The sequence below is a fragment of the Lissotriton vulgaris genome, chromosome 6 (assembly GCF_964263255.1).
Source record: "Lissotriton vulgaris chromosome 6, aLisVul1.2, whole genome shotgun sequence".
Classification (NCBI taxonomy): Eukaryota; Metazoa; Chordata; class Amphibia; order Caudata; family Salamandridae; genus Lissotriton; species Lissotriton vulgaris.
Window position 1 is genome coordinate 1354885160 of NC_141694.1, and position 26560 is coordinate 1354911719.

Genomic DNA, 26560 nt, shown 5'->3' on the forward strand with positions numbered 1-26560 from the left:
CGTTTAACATGCACATCACAGGCCCTTTTTTGTTACTTGCAGTTAATAAGTTACTAACTATCCTTTAACTGTAGCAGTGAGTTATGTAGCAACACCAGGGAGCTGCATGTAAACTGTAAGACATAGGAAGACGTAGAAATAGATCCAAATTTAGGTCGAGCCTAGAGTCAGCACGCATGCGCTGCTCGGCGAGACATTCTGTATCTCCTCTAGGGGCATTGATAACACCTCTGGTTTCCCATTGGTTTCTTTGTGTGCATATAGAAATTCCCTTCCTTTCAGTGGCTAATTTTCAGGTTTGTCCCGCCTTTCTGTGCGTGGTTCCCATCCCTGGCGACTGGCCCTGTAACTGAAGTATTGCTCGTCTGTTTTATTTCATCATGCTTTGTTGCACTTCTTCTGTTTCCTTGATCTGAACACCTCTTCCTGCACGTCTGTGCGCTTCCTTTCATCAGGGCGGCACCTCAATTCATCTTTCACCATGGTGGCCGCCTCAGGAGGACCCGGGCCCACTGGTTCCATTTTAATCTAATTGATTTCTTGTGCAACCTAGGTTTAAAGTCATTTACTGCAACGGAGATAACACAGAATGGATGTGTACAATTTTTATAGTTTAGCTCTAGGATGTTTGTAAATCTCGAATAAGTAGAAACTTTATGAATTTTAATACATTTACCTGATCCTTTTGTTGGCGAGCAGTATAGAATGGACAAATCTAGAAGAAACATGAATTTATTTCTATTCAGCTACATTTACGTATACTTTAGTGAAGTGTACCATATGTTTTAAATGTGGGAGTCTCACCTCTAAATGAATATTACCATTTAAGATCATTTGCCGTCAGCCTTCCCAGGCAATAATGTATCTACGTAATTTAATAAGATGCTCCCACATATCTGAATGGAATCCCTTACTCTTGTTTGCTCTACTCTCTCTTGCTGTAAAGGGTTGAAGGGCAGCTACTAGATCAAGGAGGGAAGATTACTACTTGGAAATGCCCTTGAAGTGAGGGGAAATTAAAGCAGGTGCCCTGAAAGGAGCTTTGCACATATTTAAAAGAAGATCAGTTCTTTACAGCTTTTCAACTTCAGGTACTCTCTTGTGATACCTTTAAATTTTCAAGGTCTTATCGTATAGGCCACCTCCCTAATGTAATTTTCTGTTGAGCGAGGCATCATTTAAAGTATATACTCCCCATTATTTAAATTAATTTTTGTTTAGGAACTATACCGTCCAACAACTCTGATATGCCGCTTATTGCAAGACTGCTGCAGATTATTTATGTAGTTCGGCATCCTTTAAGTTTCATATTGTATATGGGTCTTTCTTTGTTCATTCGTGTCTGAGTTTTAAAACGAGCCAAAGATTCTGAAAAAAGCATTATGAACTACTTTTCGCCAAAATGGATATCAACCTGTATTATCCACAGAATTCTTGAAATTACTTTCTAATAATTGCACTTTTAGCTTAGTCATTATTTATTCTCATCTTTTCGCCTTGTCACAAATTGTGTAAATTGTATGTTTACTTATTAGCAAGATGTTGATGTCCTATTCTTTGATTTTGTTCGAAACATATTTTTCCATTTTTCTCATAATAATTTGTACATATAGACACACGCACGTACACAGAAAAATATAAATGGTTTTCACAGACTTGCAATAAATTTGTCTTCCCTGGGACTCAGTGGAGATCAGGTTACTCCTCTGACAGCAACTGCTTTAGAATGACTTTATCTGAAGGAAATGTACAAACAGCGAGTCTCCCTCTGATGCTTTAAGTGCTACCTTTGTTACAGTAGTTGTCATTAGCATGCTACTCTGATTCCAAAAATGTACCTTTTTCATATCGTGTCTAATGTTTTGCTTACATACATAACCATGAACCAGCAATTACTGTTGCTCTTTGCATAACATTTACACTGTGCCTTATTGTTAATAAAATCATTACAAATATTAATTTAGAAAATGCATCAAAACATAATTGCATTTACATCGATCCCTGATTCTAACTGCCTTGTGGCATGAATTCCAAATTTTAATAACATTTTATCTAAATTGCCATTCCCAGTCATAATTCTTGATTCATGTTCTGGCCGCAAAGTTGAACATAATGTCATTCAAAGGCCCTAATTACGAGTGGTTGAGCAAGAGAGTAGCCAGAAAAGTAAAAGGCCTCTCACTTGGATCCAATACTCTGATGGCACCAAGCCAGTGATGCAAGTGAGCCTAAACCTCTCTAGAAGAGCTCCTTTTGCTCGTCCATCCAAGCATCTTTCGATTCGTCTTTTCACCCTTCCATCTACACATTGATACCCACAATTTAATCTTTACATTCCGTCATCCATTCATTCTTTCATCCATCATTCAATCTTTCACCATGCCATCCATCCATTGCTCATTTCATCCATCCATCCGTTCACACATCAATAGTCTATGCTTGCAGCCATCCATACATTCATTCACCAATACATCCATCATTTGAAATAGCTATCCATCCATAAAGCCTTTCATCCACCAATTGATCCTTTTTCCCATTCATCCATCCATACATTCATTCTCCCGGATTTCCAATTACTTTTCCATCCAGCCTTACTCACAGATTTCCATTTACTATGCCATCTATCCCTCCTCTAAGATTTGCATCTACTCTGCCATCTTTTCACCCACACATCCTTCCATCCTCTCAGATTTCCATTTAGTCTCCTATTTTTTCACCCTCTGATCCGTCATCCATCCCCGCTGATTTCCATTTACTCTGTCATCATCTCACCCACCCATCCATTGTCTCATATTTCTGTTTACTCTACGGTACGTTGACTCGCCCATCCATCCATCCTTTCAGATTTCCACTTACTATGCCATGCATTCAGCCATCCATGCATCCATCCATCCATCCTCTCAGATTTCAACTTACTTTGCAATACATCCATACTCTCAGATTTCCATTTACTCTGCCATTCTTCTTTCAGCCATATCCATCCATCCATCCTCTCAGATTTCAACTTACTTTGCAATACATCCATACTCTCAGATTTCCATTTACTCTGCCATTCTTCCACCCATATCCATCCATTCATCCTCTCAGATTACTATTTAGTCAGCCATTCATCCAGCATCTGAGTTACCCATTCATTCTACCGTCCTTTCACCCACTCATCCACCCATCCTCTTAGATTTCCATTTACTCTGCCATATTTTCACCCAAAAACCCATCCTTACTCTCAATGGTTCATTTGCTTTGCCATGCATTCACCCACATAATCCATCCATCCATCCACCCACCCACCTATCCATCCATCTATCCATCCATCCTCTAATAGTTCCATTCCGTTTGCCATCCTTTTTGTCCATCCATCTACCCATCCCACACTCTCATCCTCTAACCCACTCATCCACCCATATTTTTCCCCCTCTTCCCCATTCTTTCACCCACTCATCCTTTCAGTACTTCATTCATCGATCCTTTTTCTCACCCATACCCACTCCCATGCATTCATACTTTCGCCCACGCACACATCCACCCTTTTGCCCTCACATCTATCCAGCTTTCAAGTTTCCCTTCTTAGAGCGAAGTGGATATATACAATCACCTATGTCCCTGTGACCTTGTTGATATACTATCTAAGACATGGCAAGTCTGGGATCAACATTACCAGTGGCCATTTCCAACATTTTAAAATTGCTTTGCTGTTTTGTGGAATGCCTGGCAGAAACATTACTTATGCCAGTCATTATTAAAATATTACCAGGCAGCTGAAGACTGCTGGAGGCAACTTTTCTACAAGTAACATTGGCAGTACATTTCAGACATATTAAACCGCTCCAGAGATCCCATTACCAGACATTTTTCTCTTTCGGGAACCCTTCAGGATGGTTAAACATGATAGGATAGGTATCTACAGGGACAAGAGCCCAGAACTAGTACAGTGGTCCTGCTCTGCCATCAGCACAATTTTTCCTTCGTATCCAGCTGGATTCTTTATTTTTTACAGAGCTTGTAGGATCACTAAGACATAGAGACCCCTGAAACTATAGAGCTGACACATCTCAGGAAATATCCTGTGAGTATGAGAATTGAGACAACCTCCATTGATCTTCTCTTCATGTACTCTCATGGTAGTTGTAAAACACTTTTTTGCATGTTCACCTCTCAAGTTTTGCATTGATGTTGCTGGTGTATGGACTTTTTGAGGGGTTGCCGTTTAGTACCCTATGTAGGTGCTCTGACCCATAAAAACATGTAGAACTGGATAATTCCTAATTGGCATATTTAACTTATACATAAGTCCCTCGTATATGGTGGCCAGTGTACACTGGGACTATAAGTTAAATGCCACTAGACAGCAGCACTTATTGTGTCACTAATAAAGTAACAATGCAAACTATGTCTTCAGGCTTGCCCCTGTAGGGTGAGTGTGCAGTTTTAAAGCTGCAAAATGGACCTGGAAAAATAAACCCTTTTCCAGGCCTAAACTTTCCTTTTCGATACCTATATGTCACCCCTAAGACAGGCCCTACACATCCATAAGACAGGGTGCACGGTATCTAAAAAGTAGAACATGCACACTTACGCTGTACATGTCCTGGCATTGAAGAATCTCCAAAGTTGTTTTTCACTGTGGCAAGGTTGACCCTCCATTAGAAAAGTACCTGGTTACATTAGAACACCTCATAATGTTTAAATTGAGTCTGGAAATAGTTAGAACCGGGATTCCAGGACTCAAATTAACAGGATTCTGAAATGAATTGCTATTTTTAATATGTCTCTTTTCTGCCTAAAGCCTAGAGTAGCTCTTTCAGATATAACCCCCGCTGTCACTTGGAAACATGCTGGGAGGTGTGAGTTGCTCTCAGGAAAGGCAGCAAAAAAGCTTTGGCAGGGGGAGGTGTGACCTCCTCCTGACAGGATGGCATGTGGAATGCAGCCACCAGCTGTACAATCTGCAAAGAGGAAGCCTTTGTCACAGGTAGATGTAGCTCACACCTAGGCCTGCCCCTCCTTTTGTTTAAGTAGCAAAAGTAGCACCAATCCCAGTTGGGGGAAAACCTGCCCCAGAACTGGTTTTGCAGGAGAAGTTCCCCTAGACACACCACAGGGGTGTGCCCAGAGCTCTGCCATGTTGGATTTTGGCAAAGCAAGACTCTGGAATTAGTTATAGTCAACCCCCAGGAAACAATATCAAACTGGGCAGGGTTTCCCCTTGGAACGTTTTCCCTATTGATTAGGCAGTCCCTGAAACCCAAATGTTAGTGCCAGATATTAAAGTGACCCACTTGGACACCTTCTTTAAACCACTGCTGGGCCTGAGGAAGACAGAAGAAGGACTGCACCGGCTGAATCTTGACTTTGGAAAGCGGGATACACCTACTGTAACCTGCAGAGAGAAACCACGATGAGTGGACATGCTCCCACTTCAACCCAGAACAGAAGAGTGGACTTGAATTGCTAGTTGGCTAGTCTCCTACTAAGCTATAGCATCACAAAAAGCTGAAGGAACCCACATTCCAGAATAGCCCAGCTGAGCAGTTCCACCCGGACCCTGCTGGTGGCTTCCCCTGGGGTGTGTCCTGATCCACAAGCGGTGTCCCAAAGGTCTTGGGGCCCTTGGATAAGTATCTGAGTGTACTCTTAACGCTTAACCCTAAAGTCTGGGAATTTGAAACTTTTCCAAGGATTTATGGCAAAAGAATCAGAGACTCCGGCATTTCATCACCATTCAGACTTTATGTGATGGTTTCTCCTACTAAAAGAACTTTGACTTCCAAAAACGTTTCTACATTCAAAGGTAGAAATATTCATGGGAGAAGACACTAAAAATATCCGGTTGGCGAGGGACCTACCTTGGGTGTGAACTTTGGATTTCTCCCGCTTGAAGCTTTCCCGACAAAAGTCAGGGGCTTCCCGGGACTTCGTCCGATGGCTATTCGTTCTTGGGTAACCCATTACGCCACAGCCTGCTGCCTAACCCGTCTGAGGATCTTCGACTTCCAAAAGGGTTTCTAATTAGAAGGTTAAACCTTCCACTTGACAAAACCTGGTCCCTATATCAGCCTTAACTTTTGACTTTGACCCGGTCTAGCACTACCAGATTCCCTTGGTTAACGCTTTGCACTTTTTTGCCCTAGAAACGTCTAAAACTTTGAAAATACATATCTCTAGTTCCCTATATCTGGTTCCTTCATTTGTGTTGTTTTGGTGTTTATTTGCTCATTAAATATTTTTATGCATTGGAGTGGAATTTTTTTTTTTTTTTTAAGTTTTCATTTTTCTTCACCAAAATAAGCACAGTTCAACTTACACAGAGTACATTTTAAAAATTACAGCAATTTGCTTAATTTCTAATATATAAGTTCCATCTTTGGGATATGCCATACAGAAAATAAATTCAACCAAATTAAATTAGCATATTAAGCAATAAAGGAATCTAGAACAAATCATAAAGAAGAAAACAGAGAATAAAGAGCAATTAATTAACTAAGGTCCCCACACTCTACCCAACCCCCCCCCCCCTAATCAACCTTTCTTTGCTTCTCTTTCCATTTACTTAATGGCTCCCATATTCTTCTCCCCAAGCATCTTCCTCTCCTCCCTTTCCGAGCATAGATATTTTCCTCTATATTGTAAGCGTACAGCGTATTTTGGGGGATTTTTATCTAGCCGAGCCCTGGCTATTGTCAATCTGTAAACTGCCATTATTACAAACAAAAATTCTGTATACTGATCCTGCTCCCGTTTAGCCACTCCTAACATAATCCAAGATGGTGTGAGAGAGATCACAATACCCAAGGACCTTGCTAAAAACCCCTCTATCTCTTTGATCAATGGTTGTAGCTGGGGACATGTTGCAAAGATGTGTATACTATCTGCTTCCAACTCACCCCATTTTGCTATCCTTGCAGGCGTAAAATAAAGAAAATATAATGTTTTATAATGCTGGGACTGCAGAGGGGCTGCGCTTAATATTGTGCATCCTAAATTTAGAGAATCAAGAAACAGATTGCTTTCAACTCCCAATTTGTCAGCCCATTTCATGCTAAATTTCTCTAGATCATCCTGCTTTTCTTTCAGCAGAGTTGCATAAAAGGACCTAATTGTACAGTCCCCCATCAACTTTATTTTCTCCATTATTTCTATTTTATTAAAGCCTGCTGGACCTCCCACTTTGTTTTAAAAAACTTCTAATCTGCAAGTACTTGAAAAAACCCCTGTTGTCTATATCATATGTATCTCGTAAATCTGAGAATTGCTTAAAACCATCCTGAGCAAACAAATCTCCTATTTGCGTAATCCCACTTACTGCCCACTCTGCCATTGTTTGATCAGTGAATATTTCCGCTGGGAGTGATCTGTTATTAATCAGGGAGACATATCTATTATACCTCCCCATCTTGACTTTCTTTAAAAAAGCATTCCATACCGTAACTGCCGCCATAACAGTTTTGAACCTGGTTCTCTTGAAGTAGCTAAAATCTGTACATTTTAGAAAACAATTATAAGCATTTGCCCCTAGTACAACAGCATAAACCTCAGTAGACATATTTTGCATTCTTACATCCTCAATATTCCCCCCAATTAGACCTTGTATATATTTCAAAACAGTAGCCATATAATATAAACGAAAATCTGGTGCACCCCATCCCCCTTTTTCCCTAGGAAGTGTCATAAATCTTTAGGCCCTCCGGGTCTTACCGTGTGCCCAGATGAACCTGTTACATAAGGCCTCTATACCATTGAACCAGCTGGCTTCAAACAACAGAGGTATAGCCCTAAAAAAGTACAAAAATTTAGGTAAAATCATCATCTTGATGATATTTGTACAGCCTACCAGCGATAGGTGTAAATTGTTCATTTTTTCCAGATCCTTTTTAGCTTGAGCAATCAAAGGGTCCATGTTGCTTTTAACGATCTTATCTACTTCTGCTGTAATTAACACCCCTAATTAAGTTGCCGCTCCCACCACTCTGTCATCGTTACATATTACCCACTGGTTTTTTACAATCTGAGTTTTAGCATTGTTCAAACTATATCCTGAAAACTGTCCGAATCGCACAGCTTCATCTTCAATTGCTCTAATAGCGACTGTAGGTTTTGCAGTCAGAATGGCCACATCGTCGGCATATGCTAACGTTTTAAATCTACAACCATTTAGAACTAACGGTGGAATCTGAACATTGCTTTCCAACTTTCGTATGTAGGGATCAAGATATAAAGCGAAAAGCAGAGGAGAAGAGGGACACCCCTGCCTTGTTCCTCTCTGGATATTAACTGCAGATGATTGTCCTCTGTTAACCCTTATTTTGGCCGTCAGGTTTATATATAAGGTCTGCAGGGCCTTTATATATCCTGCCCCTATACCGTTCCATCTCAAAACTTCCCACAAGTACCTCCAGGAGACCCTGTCAAATGCTTTCTCGGCATCCAGAAACAGAGCAGCCATAGGATCTTCTAAAGTGTTTGCTGCATCAAATGCCGTGATTACTTGTCTGGTATGTTGAGTTGTCCCCTTACCCGGTATAAAACCATGCTGAGAAGGAGTTACCAATGTTTCAATTACCCTAGATAACCTTTTCGCCAGAATTTTGGAAAACACCTTGACATCTGCATTCATTAAAGTAATGGGGCGATAGGACCCCGGGACATCTGTGGGTTTACCCTTCTTCGGTATTACAATAATGTTTGCACTGCCCCACGATTCTGGAACAGACTCACCCTTTTGTGCTAACAGCATTACATTAAACATTTCTTTTAAGAGAGATGGTTGAAAGATTTTGTAAAATTCTACCGGTATCTGATCCGGACCAGCTTCTTTCCCAGATGGTAAGTCCCTCATAGCCTCAATCAGTTCATCCAACTGCAGTATCTCTTCCAACCCCTTTCTGTCCTCCTCTGGTAGCACTGAGGGCTCTATCTCACTTAGGTAAGTCCTTATATCCTCCTCCCTTTCCTGACCATCTAAGGTGTAAAGTTCCGTGTAAAATTGTTTAAAAACCTCTCTAATCTGTTCAGCTTCCTTAACCCTAACTCCCTGAGTATTTTTAATCTCCTTAATATCAGCAAACCCATCCCTTTGTCTGGCTCGCACAGTCAATATGTGACCCACTCGTTCACTAAGTTCATATACCTTTTCTTTATTTGCTATGTACCTCTCAACTGTTTTTTTCGCCATCTCATCCATAGCTTCAGCTTTAAGAGCAACTATTTTCAATAATATCTGATCGATTGGAGAGTGTGTATGTATAGCTGAAATAAGTGCTTCCTCTGCTTCCATGATTAATTTATTAGCTTGTTCAATTTTTGCCTTCAACTTTCTTTGAGTCTTGATAACATAACTCAGGGTTTCCCCTCTTAAACCGGCTTTAAAAGCGTCCCACACTATCCCTGGTGATGATGTACCCCTGTTTATCTCAAAGTATTCCTTGATCCAATTACTCATTCTTTCCCTATAGCACTGATCATGCAGTAGTGTTCTATCAAAGGTCCACTGTCTTAGCTCTTTATTTCTCCTTTGCCCAACTATTGCGGTTAAAACTAATGGACTATGATCTGAGATAATCCTTGGTTCCCTATCTATCTTTACTCTATCCATCAGACCTCTTGTAATTAAAAAATAATCTAACCTAACCATTATCTGATGAGGGGCTGAGAAAAAGGTGCTCCCATCTAGATTTGGGTGACATTTTAACCACGGATCTTCCAACGAGTTATTCATTACCATATCTGCTAAGGCTCTATAAGTCCTCTTTTTCCTCCCTGAGTATTTCCTACCAGGATCTAAAAAGCTACTGTCTGCATCGTGTATATTCAAATCACCGCAGAGTATGATGGGTTCTGGCCATTGCGCTAGTTCTATGTCTAAATATTGGAAAATATCAGGATCATCTCCTGTGGATCCGTAAACCGAGACAACCGTAATAGTTTCCCCCCTGAACATTAGTTCTGCTATAACCCATCTACCCCACTGATCCTCCTTCTTCCTCTTAACCTGCGTATCATGTCTCCTACCCAGAATAGCCACCCCTCTCGTCTTTGTATTTTGGTTAGTTTTCGCTAGTACGTTAAAACCAAGCTGGTCTAGTAAATAAGCCTTAGTACCTTCAATGTGTGTTTCCTGTAGGCACACCAAGTCGGGATTTAATGATTTTAACAGGGCAGCAGTTTTAAGCCTTTTATTTAGCTCATTTAATCCACAGATGTTTATCGAGATTATCCTACAAGTCATTATAGTTCATACTTTTTCCTACTTTCTGTATATACCTGTATATACCTGTGCCGGCAATATTCAATAAGCTTCATTGTTTCCTTACCTACAGTTTTTATTACAACACTATTATGTAACTTGTCCACCAAATCTTCCTTTACTCTCCTACGTGTACTGTGCTTGCAACCAAGTGCATGTCTTTCCCCCCCCCCCCACCTCCCCCCTTCCCCCTCTGCCTCCCTCCCCTTTGGATCCCACCCCCCCTTGCTACAGGCAAATAGGTCAATCCTGACCTATGTGTAGCCCCTGTAGTCTGCAGAGTCGCTACTCTCTCCTATCCTGATCCTTCATCTGTCAAATATATCTATGTGTATTTTTATTTGCTATTACCACTTACGGGGTTTTTGGTGGGCTGTTTGTTGGGGTTTTCGGCGGGGTTCTGCCTCTACTCTCCTTTCTTTTGTCTAACTCTGTGATCTCTGCAAGATACTCCCCCGCTTTTATCTCAGACGTGAACATCTTGGTGTACCCCTTCTTAATAACTTTCAGTCTTGCCGGGAACAATAAATAAGCTTCTGCACCTTGTTTTTGGAAGGGTACTATCATATGCCTTAACTTCCACCTTCTTTCCACGGTAACGTGGCAGAAATCTGGTCTGGCAAAGAAAGTGTTTCCGTCAGCTGTCTTTCTAGAATCAGGTCTGGCTTTATCAATTATTTCTTGCCTTGCTAAAAAGTTCCCTAGAAAGACCAGCATTGCTCTTGGTAGTGCATTCTCTTGCCCCCCACATTTTTCCTTGCGAACAGAGGATTTCTGTGGGCCCTTTGCACTTCTAGTTCCCATTGCCATTTTGATTCTGGGAAGACTTCTTTTAATACTTTGACCACATATCCTCTAGGATCTTGTCCCTCCCGCCCTTCCTCAAGTCCCAAAATTCTTACGTTGTTCCGCCTTTGGCGGTTTTCAAAATCTTCTAGCTTCCATTGTAGGTCTTCCACTACCTTTTCTTGTTCCATTTTAAAAGTCTTCCAATCTGTTACCTCATCTTCCACTCTGCTAGTCCTTTCTTCAACTTGAGTTACTCTCACCTCAACCTCTTCCTGCTTTCTGTTTACTCTTCTGAGAGAAGCTTGAAGTTTTTTTGTGTCTCTTTTTGCTCTTCGGCTTTCTGCTCTAGCCTCGGACTGCATCTGCTTCAGAGTTCCAAACAACATTTCCAAAGTTACATTTTGAGATTTTGACCTCCCATCATTTTCTCCCTCATTCTGATCATTTTCCTGGTAGGTCTCTGACGTAGCCGAGTAGTCCCACGACAGTTTCTTATTCATACTGCTGGACCCTCTTCCGTCTCTTCTGACTCCAACTTTCTTTTTCTTCTTGGTCGCTAGATCCCTGGAGTCCTTACTTGTGGCTGAGCCTGAGGACTGATCTGTACTGCTCCCCTCTTCCTCATTTTCGGGTTCACTAATGTCTGTTGTATCAGAGCCCTCATTGACTGAAAAAAATTCAGGGGAACCTCCCCTCATGGCTCTGTCTTCTCTGTCACCCTTACCATTGTCTCGGTCATACTCAAGCTCTTGTTGATCTCCCAGGCTCTGTGTGCTCCCCCAACTCGGGTCGGGGTGTTGCAAAGTTTTATTGTTTAAACCTATCTCGACATTTAGCAGCGCGTCTAACATTTGAATGTTATTGTGCCTCTCCAGCTGCTCTAGCGCGTTACCTTTTGAGTCGGCTTTCTCTGTTCCCCCCTCGCTCACCTTCTCAGCAACAGTGCTCTGCCACGCTTGCTCCCTGCTATCTCCCGCAGCATTCAATGGTTGCCCAGCAACCGGGTCCTCGACGCTTGCGTCCTGGCGGTCTGCTGTTTCTCCGGCGCCCGCGTTCAGCCCAGCTGAAAGCCGCGGAGCTCCTGTTTCAATCTGCTTTGCCATTGGAAGTCCGCTCGCTGCCCCAGATTGCCGAGGGTCGGCCGTCTACACCTGAACCAGCGGGGGTGCTTTGGAGGTAAAGGTCGACTGCCGCATCTGCTCCTTTGCTGTCACCATTTGTACGCGATGGGTTTTCCCTTCTGGGTCCAGTGTTAACTCCCTTACAGCCTTGCTCGCTGCTAAGCGGGTCTCTGGTTTTGCTTCGATATTCTTTTCTTGTCTTTCCGTTTTCCTGAGCAGGGCACTCTTAGTGGGTTGGTTAAGATGCTCCGTTTTTGTTTTTTGGCAATAGTGGCTGGTACTTTTGGGATTGCTCCTTCTCTTGCTGCTGAGCCTTTGATCGGCCCAGATGATACTGATTTGTCTTTTTCCTTATCTTTGTCCTTATCCAGCTTACTTTTTTGCGACATTTTACGGGGTACTTTAGCACCGTTACTTAAATTTCTCCAGCAGTTAAACAAAGTTGCCCCCGGATTAGTTGAAAATCTCCTTAGTAAGCCTGGCCTGAATACTCCTGCCGTGATGCGAGATAACAATCCGGCTAGGACTCACATCCCCGTATTCACGAGTCTATTCACATCCTAGGATAGGAGAGAGGAGAATAAGCGACTTTCCTCTACAGAGCTACGGCGGCCATCTTGCCCCTCTCTGGTAGCTCGCACTTCTGATTTCGGAGTGGAATTTTTGTTCTGTTGTGTGTGCTACTTTTTAACTTTTTTGATTCTGATAAATGCTTTACACACTTTTCCTAAATTAAGGTAGTCTGCTATGTGCTGTAGCCCCCAATTGTTAAGCTCAGATTTAAATAATTGAGATTTATCTGGACCAAGTGAAAAATAGTGCCATTCTTATTTGAAGAGTACAACCATCCACTTCAACTAATAATCCACTTTCTCACAATAAATAGTCTCAAAATATACATACATACATACATACACTGTGTTTTTTGTGCCCCTAATGAGTAAACTTGACATTATAATGCCCACTGTGTTTGCTTTGCTTTATACTTGTAGGTACTTGTAGATATTTGTATGCTTTCAGGTCTTGAACCTTGATCAATCAAATTGATACAGTCACCTATATTGTCTAAAAGGGAACATAACCTAATTGTGTTACATTGTTTATGTAATGTCAAACACTAGCTGTTTGAGGACGCTGTTTTTCGATATTCATATTCCATGTCTTTATGTTTGCAATATTTTCCCCAAAAACATGTGCATTCTATTTCCTCATTACTATTTGAACTGTATATGTATTTAATATGTGAGATATTATTATTCATGCTGTGTAACACATCATCTTTTCTGGAAATTCATCATTTGTGCCACTGTGATAGTTGCATTGCACTGTACCCAGACCCATCCACACACCTCCCTTGAGTTATGCAGTGGCTCCTCATCCAAGTCTACCTAGAGGGGCAAACAGGATTAGGCAAGGCAGACTTTCTGATACAACTTTGGTAAGCGCTTGATGTTGGGGACGTTGAGCTTTCTCTCTTCAAGAGCACCCAGGGTCCTCTGTATCTGTCTACTATGGAGAACCCAACCTGTGGTCATGGAATTCCTGTCTGGTGTGAATGATGTATTGTTCATTTAGCTGGTCATGGGTTCTTTACATTGAAACAGGTCCATGTCAATGAAGGAAAACACCACCATCATCAAAATCCTTTAGTGGGACAGACCTTCATTTTTCATATGGCTGACTGCCATTTTAATGACAAAATCCCACCCCTAAATTATTCTTAGGTCCATACGGATGTCCAGAGACTTTGATGGTTTTCTCTAGCACCATCAACTACAATAGGCCTAGTTTAGAGAACATTATCTCAGATGTTATGCTTCCCTTCAAAGTAAGACTGCTGCACAGAACCTTGCACAATTTGCTGCTCATTAACCTTCTCCCACCAGCACTGATGCAAAATGTGTTGTCTTAATATTTGTCTAGTTGACTAGCTGGAAGCACCTAGTCCTCTGGCCAACTCCATTTTCCAGATTTCTCAAGAAACTCTCTATGCCCTGCTATCAGAGTTGTTTAGGAGCTCATCTGAACCTACATCATTTTGAAGAACAAAAAACTATAACATCATCTTAAGGTCCACAAGTTAATGAAGTTCCATTGTGCTGAACTTAAAAAAGAAAATCAGAAAAACTTGGGGACATTAAAAAAACACCAAAAAAGGTACAAAAATAAAGCAGCACAAGTAGCACAATGAAAAAAGAGGGACAATTGGCAGGTGAACAGTACTAAAGTAAACGTGGGGTAGCGGTAGAGGTACTAAGAAATAGGACAGGTAGTAGGATATAGGTAGGTATAGAGGTACTTGAATGCTGGGGTACAGGTAGAGGTAGTAAGTAAAAGTCATGGAAACAGGTACTGGGATATAAGTAGGAGCAGAGGTAATAAGGTAAAGAGAAGGATGGAAGTTAAGGTACTGGCAGTCGAAAAGGGCTTTGATATAGGCAGTGTCAGAAGTACTAATGTATCGGTGGTGATAGAGATATTAGGGTTTAGGGTGGGTTAAATGTACTAGGGTATAGTCAGGGTTAAAAGTCAGAGGTATGGGAAGGGGTAAAGAAAAAAAGCTAATTAAGTGAAAAGGAAGAAGGGGCCATAGGAAGAGTGGATTTAGTATTAAAGAGCAGAGACTTCAAAGAAAACATCTAAGAACAGTTCTTGCTTTCATTGCTGTCATAGACAGGGCATCCATGGTCAGTCACTCCACTAAAACTAAGCTCTAGTAGGCACCACCTTCTCAGGGCTGACTGGGCAGGTTCACTATATTAATGTCAACAATCATGCACTCACTCTTTTTCCCGGGCCCAGGACCTAAAAAATCTACAGCCATCATATTTCCGCATGTACACATATTGTCTCCCAGTATACCTTAGATAACAGATTCAATAATTTCCAGAACACTTTGCCATTTTTTTACCATTCAAGCTTTACTGCCGTGATTATAAAGTCTTTCTGCCACATGAGGAAGATGTTTTCATAACTAGCTCAACAATTTTGACTGAGTTCTCACTCCATATTTTTTATATGAGGGTATTTTGAGCGCATGTCAACATACGTATGTCAACGTACATAGATATGTATGTCAACAAGGCTGCACTCATTTACTTATTCACTTTGTTATTCATCACGAACATGGCAGCCATATCAGTCCTCTCTTAAAAAGGTATGTTACTCCGGGCAGCAAAGCTCCTGACATTTTTAAAATGTTGGAGCTGTTCACTGCCAACCCATTTAATTATGCCTTACCCCCTGGTGGAGACAAAGCAGCATTGTGAACTCAATGCACAACAGTGCATGATTATGTCAACCATTGCTATTTTATGATGCATCTACCTGCTCCTGTTATTTTACAGGGACATTTTTCAAGTGGGTGCCAGGGGCACGCCCTGGACTGCCAGCAGCTAACAAAATACAGTTCTCAAATAAATGGATGGCTCAAAACCTGCAGTATCTTGTGACCTCAGACTTGGACAATGTGAGAAATTGAGTTATTGGCTGAGGGGGTGAAACCCTACTCAAGAAACAGCCACAATCATTGACAGGGTGAACCACAATAAGTCACTAAAATAACCCGTGCTTAACCCTCTGGTAGCTTGGCAGAATTGCAGTCATACTTAACTTAGGGGCAATGTGTAAAGTATTTATGCAGCACTTAAACAGTAGAACTGGTGTTATGCAATTTTAAAGATTTAGAAAGCAGTAGAACCAAAGGGTGCAAAGAGCCAACTGAGGGTATCTGGTTGTGCTGGACCAGGACAAAGTCACAAGTTCAGGCTGACTACGAGAGAGTGCAAGCTTGTCACAGGACCAAAGTTGGCACCCTGAGGATTGCATCTTATGTCCTTGGTACGCGGTCTACTCGCTGTTGCTTTACGAAGTTCAGCCTCATCTGGTGTCGATTCTGATGAGCTGTGAGGCAAGGCCCTTTTGGGGCTTTGTGTCTCTTGGTATCGGTTACAATGAAGCTTTCAGCTGTATGGCAAGGTTTTGCAGGCTTCAAGTCACTTTGCGCTATATTTGGGGAAACCTTGAGTTAAGCGAGATGATCTCTCTGATGTCAGTCAATGATCCAGGACCTGGGGAGGCACTATATGGACCTTTGATCGGGAATTCACTCCAATAGAGGCCAGCAGGGTAAGGCAGGTCCTGTCAAGTCTAGGCAGGTAAAGTGCAGCAGGTCAGCTGGGCAGTGTCAGGGTGGCCTCTGGCGCTTGTTGTATCCCTGTGGCTCAGAACAGGAGGTCAGACAGCTGACCCTTGGAGTCACTCAGCCTGGGCTGAAGGGACTAGGTAAGGTCTTCCTTCTCAGACAGCAGGGCAGGCCTCAGGCAGCAGAGCAGTCTTCTGGCAGCTGGGTAGTTCTTCTTCTATTGTATCCAAAGATCAAGGAGTGTACTGAAGAGTGGGTTTGAGGGTCCAGTATTTATACTTGGTGCTAGCTTTGAAATGTGAAAACATTAGGACATCCCCCACATCTGGTTCTGGAATTTCCTTTGTCCCCTTGACCTAGCTTCAAGGGGTCTGGAGTGCCACTGGACTAGTGTGACATTCTTTGTGAGAGTGCTGGGGCAGGCACTTTGAAGTGTAAGTATGGTAGGTGAAAGTTCCACCTCTCACATCTACTAAGGATGGCCCATCCTGCCTGCACCCATCCCTCCTTGGTGATACCATCTGGGAGGAATACACAAAGTTCAACTGCCATCTACACCTAGTCATTTGTTTCAATATCTTTTATTGCAGTTTTTATATGAGATTACAGAACAAAGCAGTATTTCTTTACAGGATAAGCTTGTATTTTCCCTTTGCCTTCCTTTGTACATGATACGTCAGCCCGCAGGACGCTGGTGCATGCCCTCGTCACATCGCGCCTGGACTACGGCAATCTGCTGTACCTGGGAGCCACCAATAAGGCGATTAACCGCCTCCAGGTGTTGCAGAATGCAGCAGCTCGCCTGATTCGGAAATTCCCCAAGAGATCTGCTTCCAAAGCAGCCCTTCAGACCCTTCACTGGCTCCCAGTAAGGAGCAGGGTTGAGTTTAAGGCCCTTTGTACATGCCAGTGCATCCTGACTGGGAAGGCACCAGCACCGCTTCAGAGTTTGATCACCCGATACGCGCCCACGCGCGCCTTGCGCTCCTCCTATGGAGGCCTACTAAAGGTCCCCAGGATAAAAAAGGCTTGCATGGGAGGTAGATCTTTCAGATACCTGGTGGCGAAAAGCTGGAATGCCTTACCTCTGGACCTTCGCCTGGAGCCATCTGAACTTGGCTTCAGGAAGAAGCTAAAAACCCACCTTTACACACAGTAAACCGAGCAGACCCTGCGGCACAACTTTGCTGATTCCACTTGCCATAGCTCGGGGACACGCCATCTGAGCATAACCAGGCGCTTTACAAAATTCCCTTAATAATAATAATAATAAAGAAAATTAAAGAAGAAAAAAAATGGGAATCATTGATGCACAAATATGTATACTCGATAACAGTTCGCTAAGATAACAGTGTCTACCATACAATTCCTGCAGAACAAAAGTTCGGTTTTGGGCACCTTTTCCAGAGAAATGAAAATTCCAGGAATAATGGAGGTCTATTGAAAACAAATAGGATTACATTCAACAAACCGATTAAGTTACATACCAGTTGGTCTGTGCCATCTCATTATGGGGGAACTGTATGCAAGAAAGGGTCGGGACAGAAGAAAGTGTTGCATTATGCCCGGTTAGGTATGTTACTCGTCAATGTCCCCATTTCTAAGGTGCGTCTCCCCTCCCGTTCCCAGAAGGAGCGCACTCATCTCTTGGGATTACAATGTCAGTATGCTCAGGTCTGCGCCCGCAATCGTTAGGGTAGGCCCAGAAGGATCTGCACGTCTTTCGATATTCAATACCTTATGTGTGGTGAATCAAACGTAGAACGTTAACTTGTGAAATAGGAACTGAAAACACAAGGAAAAGAAACAAGGCAAATAGGAAATAAAATGGGCTAGGATGGGCACGTATGGTGTTCTGTCTTCGATGTGAGTCGTTAGGGGTGAGGAGTAATTGGGTTGGGGGGGGCTAGCCAGAGAGGAGAAAGGGTTCTGCAAATTTCTAGTCCCGATGAGGGCAGGGGAGGGAAACGCGTGGTATCGGGGGGGAGGAAGGAGGGGGGAGAGGGGAGGAAAGGGAAAATGGGGGGGCCCGCACAGGGGGCGGGTCAGAGGGGTCAGTTATGCTCCCTGCTCCAGTGCCGCAAAGGTCGGATTATATCAGGTCGCAGCAGGTGTGCTCACCATGCATGCCACGACAGGGCACGCCCTCCCGCTGGGGTGTAGGTGCAGGAACACTATATGGAACAGTTACCTAAGCAGGTGCCATCGTCAAAGTAGAGTGTGTCTAAGTAATACCTAAGTAATACCTCCATGCAGGCACAACCGGTGAAAAGCAGCCAAGGTGTCATCCCAGGCCTGGGCAATGGGGTACCCCCAGAGCCCTGCCGTTTCCTCCCTGTGTAAAGCTACACTCTCCGCCATCGCCCAATTGTCAAAGGAGTGACGCCAGTGTATTGCCAGAGGGGGCTCGCTATTTTTCCAGCGCTTAGTGATAAGCCTTTTCGCTGTAATTAAACCAAGATCCCAAAATCTGGCCGGGACTTTCGTCTGTTTCGTCCGTTTGTAGAGGCCCAATAGACATGCCTCCCACGTATGCTGTAAGCCACCTCCCGCCCCTGCTGCCAGGGAGGTCTATACCGCCTTCCAATAGTCTTGTAGGTGAGAGCAAGACCAGAGCAGATGTAGAAAATCGGCATTCAACAGTCCGCATCTGGGGCATGCCGTTGTGGTCAGACCAAAATACCGGTTTATCTTGTCTGGGGACAAATATGCACAATGTATAATATAATATTGAATAATTTGGAAACGGGAATTGCGCAGGACATTGAGTGCTCCAGCTAGCACCGCCGCCCACTCTTTGTCAGACCATGCCCGTCCCCTGTCCACAGTTCACTTATCTCGTAAGCGTTGGGAGGAAAACTGTGGGTTTATGTGGGCCTGCGCAAGCCAGTGCACCACGTGAGACAAGTTCAAGTTCAAGTTCAGGGATTTGTATAGCGCACTGCTCACCCAGAGGGTCTCAAGGCGCTTGGGGAGGGGGGGTTCAGTTTTTGTCGAATAGCCAGGTTTTGAGTTCTTTTCTGAAGGAGATATGGGTCAGCAATTCTTCTGTGAGGTCGCCCCAGGCCCACTTCAGCGTGCGTATGAGTGCCGCATGCGCCAGGAACTGTCCCACCGGCAGTCCCGTGTCCGCAGCCAGCCCCTCAAATGAGATTAAGGCACCCTCCGCAAACAGGTCCCCCAGTGTATCCAGCTCAGCCAGTGTCCAGCTGCTCAATGCCGCTTCCGCGAGTGCGCCGCCCTCCCAGAGAGTCCCCAGCAATGGCAGGTTCGGAGCATACAGCTTTGTGGAGCTCGTAAGCTTCAAGCTTCTAATATAGCACTTCCGTGCCACCGCTAAGTGTAGTTGCTCTGGGCAGCGGATTTTAGCTAACAGGTGAAAAAGGGCATGCACCTGGGTTGTTGTCATGACCGTGGTGTCCGTGGCTGTGTCTCCCAGGTTTTTGCTGCTTAACCAGTAGGTCACCCACTGTAGCTGTGCGGCTAAGTAGTAAAGTTCCTGTTTGGGGACGGCCAGACCCCCACCCTCCGTTGGCGCATAGAGCGTCTTCAGCGCAACCCTGGGCCCTCCCGCGTTCCATATCAGTTTTCTAACCAACGTCTCTAAGTCGCGGAATATTCGGGTAGGGACGTAGACCGGAAGGTTAGCATAGAAGTACAGCAGTTTGGGCAACACTATTATTTTCGTCAGGGTGATTCGGCTCCGGACATTGAGTGGGAGTGAGTTCCAGAAGGTTACCTGCGCCCTGAGGGAGGAAATTGCCCTTATTAAATTGCCTTCTAAGACATCAGTGGGGTCTCGGTACATGTATATGCCCAGATAGCGAAAAGTTGTTGTATACCAAACAAGTCGTTCATCTCGAGATCCGTCTAATGTTATACGACGTGCTGCGAGTCGGCACAAAACCGTTTTGGTCAGTATGAACAAGGGTAGGCACCAAGGGCGCCAAGCGCTGAGCCAACGCGGATGCCAAGATCTCATAATCTGTGTTAAGGAGGGCCAGCGGCCTATACGAGCCCATGTTGGTCTTGTCACTACCTGGCTTCAGGAGTGATATCAAGGTCGCCTCGTTTAGGGTGGGAGGGAGAGTAGAGTCAGTGATTGCCGCCCCAAACACACAATCAGTAGTTCAGGAATTAGTATAATAGAGTAGGCTTTATAGAACTCCGCAGGTAGCCCGTCAGGTCCCAGGGATTTACAGTTGGAAAGGGAAAAGATGACTGTGCGGAGTTCCTCCGGTGTGAGCGGCGCTCCTAGTTCATCGCGCTGCGCGTCGTTTATCTCTGGCAAAGGTAGGGTCGATAAATATGTAGTGATGTCAGCTGTAGGAACCCGTAAGCGAGAATGATAGAGACCCTCGTAATGTGTTGTGAAGGCTTCGTGAATTGCCCTCTGCGTGTATACAGTATCACCTTGAACTGTGCAGATGGACGTCACAGGGGCAGTCTGGTGGTCTCGTCTGATCAACCACGATAGCAATTTACCCGGCTTGTCCCCAAAGTGATGGGTGCGCGCCAAGTGGGCAGCATAATTCAGGTTCTTCAGCCTATCGAGTAAATGTGTATGTTGCTCCCTAGCTACTAGTAATGTCCCATCGTCCCCCACTACCGCCTCACGCTCCCCCTCCAGCAGTTCAGATGGATTGGTGTCAGTACAACGCGGATTTTTACAACGCATTCCGTTACAACGGAATTTTTACAACGCAGGATCCATTACATCGGATGCCATTACAACGCATGGCATTACATAGCAGATGCTATTACAACGCATACCATTACATCGTAAGTATAGGTAAGTATACCTTTTTTTAAAAAATTTTATTAAGTTAATTTAATTAATTTTATTTAATTAATTTTATTAAAATACATTTTGAAATAGCCATTAATTTAATTTAATAAAATAATATCTTTTTAATAAATGTAATTTTAATAAAAAAAGGAAATAATTTAATTTAATTAAAATAATGAAATTAATTTAATGTACATATTTTTATAATTGAAAATAAATTAAATTAATTGAAATAATTTATTTAATTTAATTAATTTAATTTAAAAATGTAATTAATGTAATAAAATTAATTTAATTTATTAAATATATTTTAATTAATTTAAAAATGGTAAATATAATTTAATTATCCCAAAACCCAAACCCTACCCTAAAACCCAAAAACACCCCTGTACCCCAAAACCCAAACCCTACCCTAAAACCTAAAAACACCCCTGTACCCCAAAACCCAAACCCTGCCCTAAAACCTAAAAACACCCCTGTACCCCAAAACCCAAACCCTGCCCTAAAACCTAAAAACACCCCTGTACCCCAAAAGCCAAACCCTACCTAAAACCTAAAAACACCCCTGTACCCCAAAACCCAAACCCTACCCTAAAACCTAAAAACACCCCTGTACCCCAAAACCCAAACCCTACCCTAAAACCTAAAAACACCCCTGTACCCCAAAACCCAAACCCTACCCTAAAACCTAAAAACACCCCTGTACCCCCAAACCCAAACCCTGCCCTAAAACCTAAAAACACCCCTGTACCCCAAAACCCAAACCCTGCCCTAAAACCTAAAAACACCCCTGTACCCCAAAACCCAAACCCTGCCCTAAAACCTAAAAACACCCCTGTACCCCAAAACCCAAACCCTGCCCTAAAACCTAAAAACACCCCTGTACCCCAAAACACAAACCCTGCCCAAAAACCTAAAAACACCCCTGTACCCCAAAACGCAAACCCTTCCCTAAAACTTAAAAACACCCATGTACCCCAAAATTACTTAAATTAATATATTTAATTTATAATATTTAAAAACATAAATAAATATTTTTATTTATAATTAATAATAATTAAATCAATTATATAATATTAAATAAAATAAAAAAAATTATATACTTACCATTACTTACGATGTAATGGTATGCGTTGTAATACCATCTGCTATGTAATGCCATGCGTTGTAATGGCATCCGATGTAATGGATCCTGCGTTGTAATAGCTGCGTTGTAACAGCATTACGACGTAAAAGTTGCGTTGTAAGTGTTACATACCGTTCAGATTCAACACGTGTTAGTTCTCCTTCTATTTGTTTTCGCATACCCGCTTGTCTACCCAAACAGTGACCTCTTGTGACAACTTTGAATGCGTCCCACTGTAACGGTGGAGTAGAGGCAGTGTGGTTGTTTTCCTCAAAATATTGCAGGAGGCGTGTCGACAGTGCATCCCTAAATGGGACATCTAGTAGCCTGTCAGGCTGGAGTCTCCAGGTGGGTACAGGTGGGTGTGGTCTCTCCCAAGCTAAGTCCAAGATGTGGGGGTTATGGTCAGAATGGGTACGGCCTAAATAGTGAGTGTCCGTAACATGAGGAAGTAGGTCGCTTGTCAGCATATATCTGTCTAACCTGACGTGCAATGTATGGGCGCCTGAATAATAAGAGTACTCCCTTGTATCTGGATTGCGGCCTCGCCAGGCGTCGTGAAAATCCCATTGTGTCGCCCAGTCCGTGAGTGCCTTCATAGCCCCGTGCGCAGGCGCACTGGTCAGGGGGGGAATGATCGGTCTAGGTTAGTGTCCAAAACACAGTTGTAATCACCTCCTAGCAGCATTGGAACACCATGCCAGGGCGGCAGCACCGACGATAGTCATGTGAAAAATGGCCCTGCTCAGTATTGGGGGTGTAAATGGAAGCAAGAACAACAAGCTGTCCATCTAATTTGCCATGTAGTACTACATATCTGCCTTCTGCGTCTATCATGCAGTGGGAGAGTGCAAAGGGGATCCCCTGATGCACCCAGACTAGCGCCCCCCACGCATAGGCCGAAAACCCAGTAGCATACAGCTGCCCTCTCCATCTGCGGTGTAATGTTTGCGTCTCCGGGCCAGTCTGGTGGGTCTCTTGTAATAATGCTATATGTAAGCTGTGTCCTCTGAGATATGAGTATATTTGGTAACGGCGGGATGGTGTATGCAATCCACGCACGTTCCACGTGCAGAATTTAATCACAGCCAAAGTACGTCCGATCTACCGTCACTTCTCCCGCCCACCCCCTATCAGTGGCCAGTATGGCCTCTTGGCGAATTAAACACCCACATAACTCAACAAAAGACCTTCACACACATATGCCATATTTGAGGAGAATATAGGGTAGAAAAAAAGGGTTAAACAACACTAAAAGCAAAGCAATCAAGAATACAATGCCAAAAGGACAACAGCAGAACATGTTATCGTCCAAACGCTCTAACGAGCTGAAGAAACCGTAAGTTCAGGGGGGTCGCTGAGCGCTTGGCTCGACTGTTACAGGTGCACTGTCTGATCAGGTGGAGGGTGTTTTCCCCACACAGGCATTTCATGCAGTTCGGCCTCACTTCAGCAAGCGCTCTTCCAACGTGGAGTCTCAGGTCCCCCACATCTAGCGTGTCGCAGACGGACAGTTCCCCTGGGAAATCCCCAGCATTTCACTCACCTCCGGAGGCCAGGCCACCCCCGCGATGTCGTTCCGCAGCCAACTAGCAAAGCCGGCATGTGTGCTCTGTCTTGACTCGCCAAGCAGCAGTCGTAGTGTCGTGTCGGCTGTATCTGAGTACCCCCCATGATTTGGGGGGGTGTCACTAGTACCCCTGTGACACCACGTGGGAACAGGAACCAGGGTGGCTATAAGAGTCTTTTGCCACAGACAGGGGGGGGGGTCAAATATTCTAGAACAACTTCAGTGAATAAGGTCAGCAGTCTGTGGGGTGACATTTGGCAGTTCCATTGATACCTGCGAGTCTGGTAGATCATAAATGTGTTTGTCATCACTCGGGAGTTCAAGGCGGCTGGCCTCCAGAGTGGGGTCCGCTTCCAAAGAGCCGCTGATCTCCGCCACCATCCGGAGAGCTTCCTGTTGCTCAGTGTGTATGAGTGCGGCCGGGGGGCCTATTTCCGTCTCTGTGCGTGTCCGTCTTGTCGGCGAGGATCTTTGTCGGCGGGGACATCGAAGTCCCCGAGAACGCCGCATGGTCGATGTCGATGGCATCGCATGGGGGTCCGTGTCGATACCTGAGTCCAACCAGGCCTCAACCGCCTCAGGAGTGTCGAAAAAAAGAGTTTTGTCGCAAGCCACCACACGTAGACGGGCCGGGAAAAGTAGGGAGTATTTCAGAGTTAGTTGGTGGAGCCGCTGCTTCACTGCCAAGAAGGAGTGTCTCTGGCGTTGCACCTGGATGGTGTAATCAGGGAATAGCATAATCTTGGCGTTTTCAACCCGGATGCCCAGCAGCTTCCCGGTCTCCCCCAGAATGGCATCGCGGTCACAATAGTTCAGGACGCGGATAAGCATGGGTCTTGGGTTAGAACCTGTCGGGGGGCCGGGCTGGGACTCGGTGGGCCCCCTCCACCACAAAGTGTTGAGAGAGGGTTCCCTCAGGGAGTAGATCCGTGAGCCAATGTTCCATGTGTATCTCTGGCTCCCTACCTTCCCATTGTTCGGGCAGTCCTATAATGCGGACGTTGTTTCTCCTCGCCCTTCCTTCCGCATCCTCCGCGCGATCCTCCAAAAATTCCACTCGATTGAGGAGGTCCTGGACATGTCTGTCTATCTGTGTGACCTTGGGCGTGATGTCAGTCATGGTGGCTTCAAGGACAGATGTGTGCTCCGATAGTTTCCTGTTGTCTGCTCGCAGGTGTGTGAGGTCTATGAGAACACTGTCGATCTTCGTTTCTAAGGAGGTGCGGGTGAGTTGCATTGACTCCTCCAGTCACTCCATCGCTGCCAGCATCGTGTCCAATTACTGTCTGATCCTGCTCAGCCTGTTTCGCCATCCTCCCCTTCAGCTGCGCGCCGCTGTCACCGGCTCTCATCTTGGGTCCCCCAGACATGGGCAGCACTATGTAGTCCAGCGCGCAGATCCGCCCTGGGGAGTCCTCACAGGCCCTCGGAGAGGGCGAGGCCCGCTGTGTGACCCAGAGATCCGCTCCGGGGGGGGGGGCGCAGAACAGCAACTCCGCCAGGTCGTGCAGGTGATCCAGTCGTGCCCCAAAGCTAAGAACTACAACTGGGTGGGAATAGGGTGGGGCGTGATGTGTCTCCTCTATGTTCGGCCAACACCCGCCGGCGCACCCAGGTATCAAGTATACCCCCGGATGTGGGGGCTCGTTGCAGGATCCTCACACCTCTGGTTACCCTCAGTTGGCTTTCCGGTCCAGCCGAACACTGGAAGGGTTCAGGTCACTCTCGCTAGCACCTCATGTCCAGCGACAACTATTGTCCGCCTCTCCTGCATCCCATGCAGTCTCTACAGCTTTCTCCGCGGAAGGTGGCCCCCTCACCAGCTAAACCTAGTCATGTGCCCCAGCATACAGTCTGCAGGCACCAATTTGTTAGGACAAGAAATGCCCGCTTTCTAAAAGTGCAATTTTCAGAATTGTGACTTTAAATTCGACTTTACCATTAAAGAGTGTTTTAAATTGGAATTATTTGGAGATCAAACTTGACATTCCTACCAACTTCCTATCAAAAGTAATCACTTATTAAGTTTAATGAAGCAACAAAATGTTCTCCTATATGGAAAGGTAGGCTTTGCGGTGGTAAAAAACAAATGTCATCGTTTTTTCACTACTAGGACATGTAAAACTTAAAAATACATGTCCGAATTTTTAATTACAGTGCACCCTACCTTACGGGCAGTGTAGCACAGACCCTAGGTGTGACTTATATGTATTAGGTGTTTTCCGTCAATTCAAAATGGCAGTTTGAAACAGTACACAAGGTGTCAATAGCAGGCCTGAGACATGTTTAACCCCTCCCCTGCTGATGACGGAACCGCTCCGTCATCAGCCGCGGTCGCGCTGTGCTGATGACGGAGCGGTTCCGTCACGGCCCGCTCGGCACGCCTGCGCGGCGCGGATTCCGCGCCGGCGCTGAGCGTTCTATTGAGCGGGCGGGGCCGTGACGGAACCGCTCCGTCATGAGCACAGCGCAACCGACGCTAGTGACGGAGCGGTTCCATCACCAGCATGCGACCGCCGCTCGGCTGCCCTCCCCCCTTAGCACTGCGGCGGAATAGCCGCCGCAGTGAAGGGGTTAAAGGGCCGCTTAAGTAGGTGTCACAATAAGTGCTACAGGCCAAAAGAAGCATTCAATTTACAGGCTATGGTAACACTTTACTAGAGACTTAGAAGTAAATTAAATGTGTCATTTGAGTGTAAGCCAATTTCACCACGTTTAAAGGAGAGCACACAAGCACTTTAGCACTGGTTAGCAGAAGTAAAGTGCGCAAATTCCTAAAAG

At 44.6% G+C, this 26560-nt stretch overlaps 1 protein-coding gene across 1 annotated transcript in view; it reads right to left on the reverse strand.

The window, feature by feature from the left end:
• Positions 1 to 26560, reverse strand: part of RYR2 (ryanodine receptor 2) — a 3481211-nt gene that overhangs the window by 3323915 nt on the left and 130736 nt on the right. Inside the window, exon 4 of the mRNA XM_086925791.1 lies at positions 5273 to 5287. Within this exon, the coding sequence (XP_086781917.1) occupies positions 5273 to 5287 (15 nt within the window). The remainder of the gene's footprint in view (positions 1 to 5272; positions 5288 to 26560) is intronic.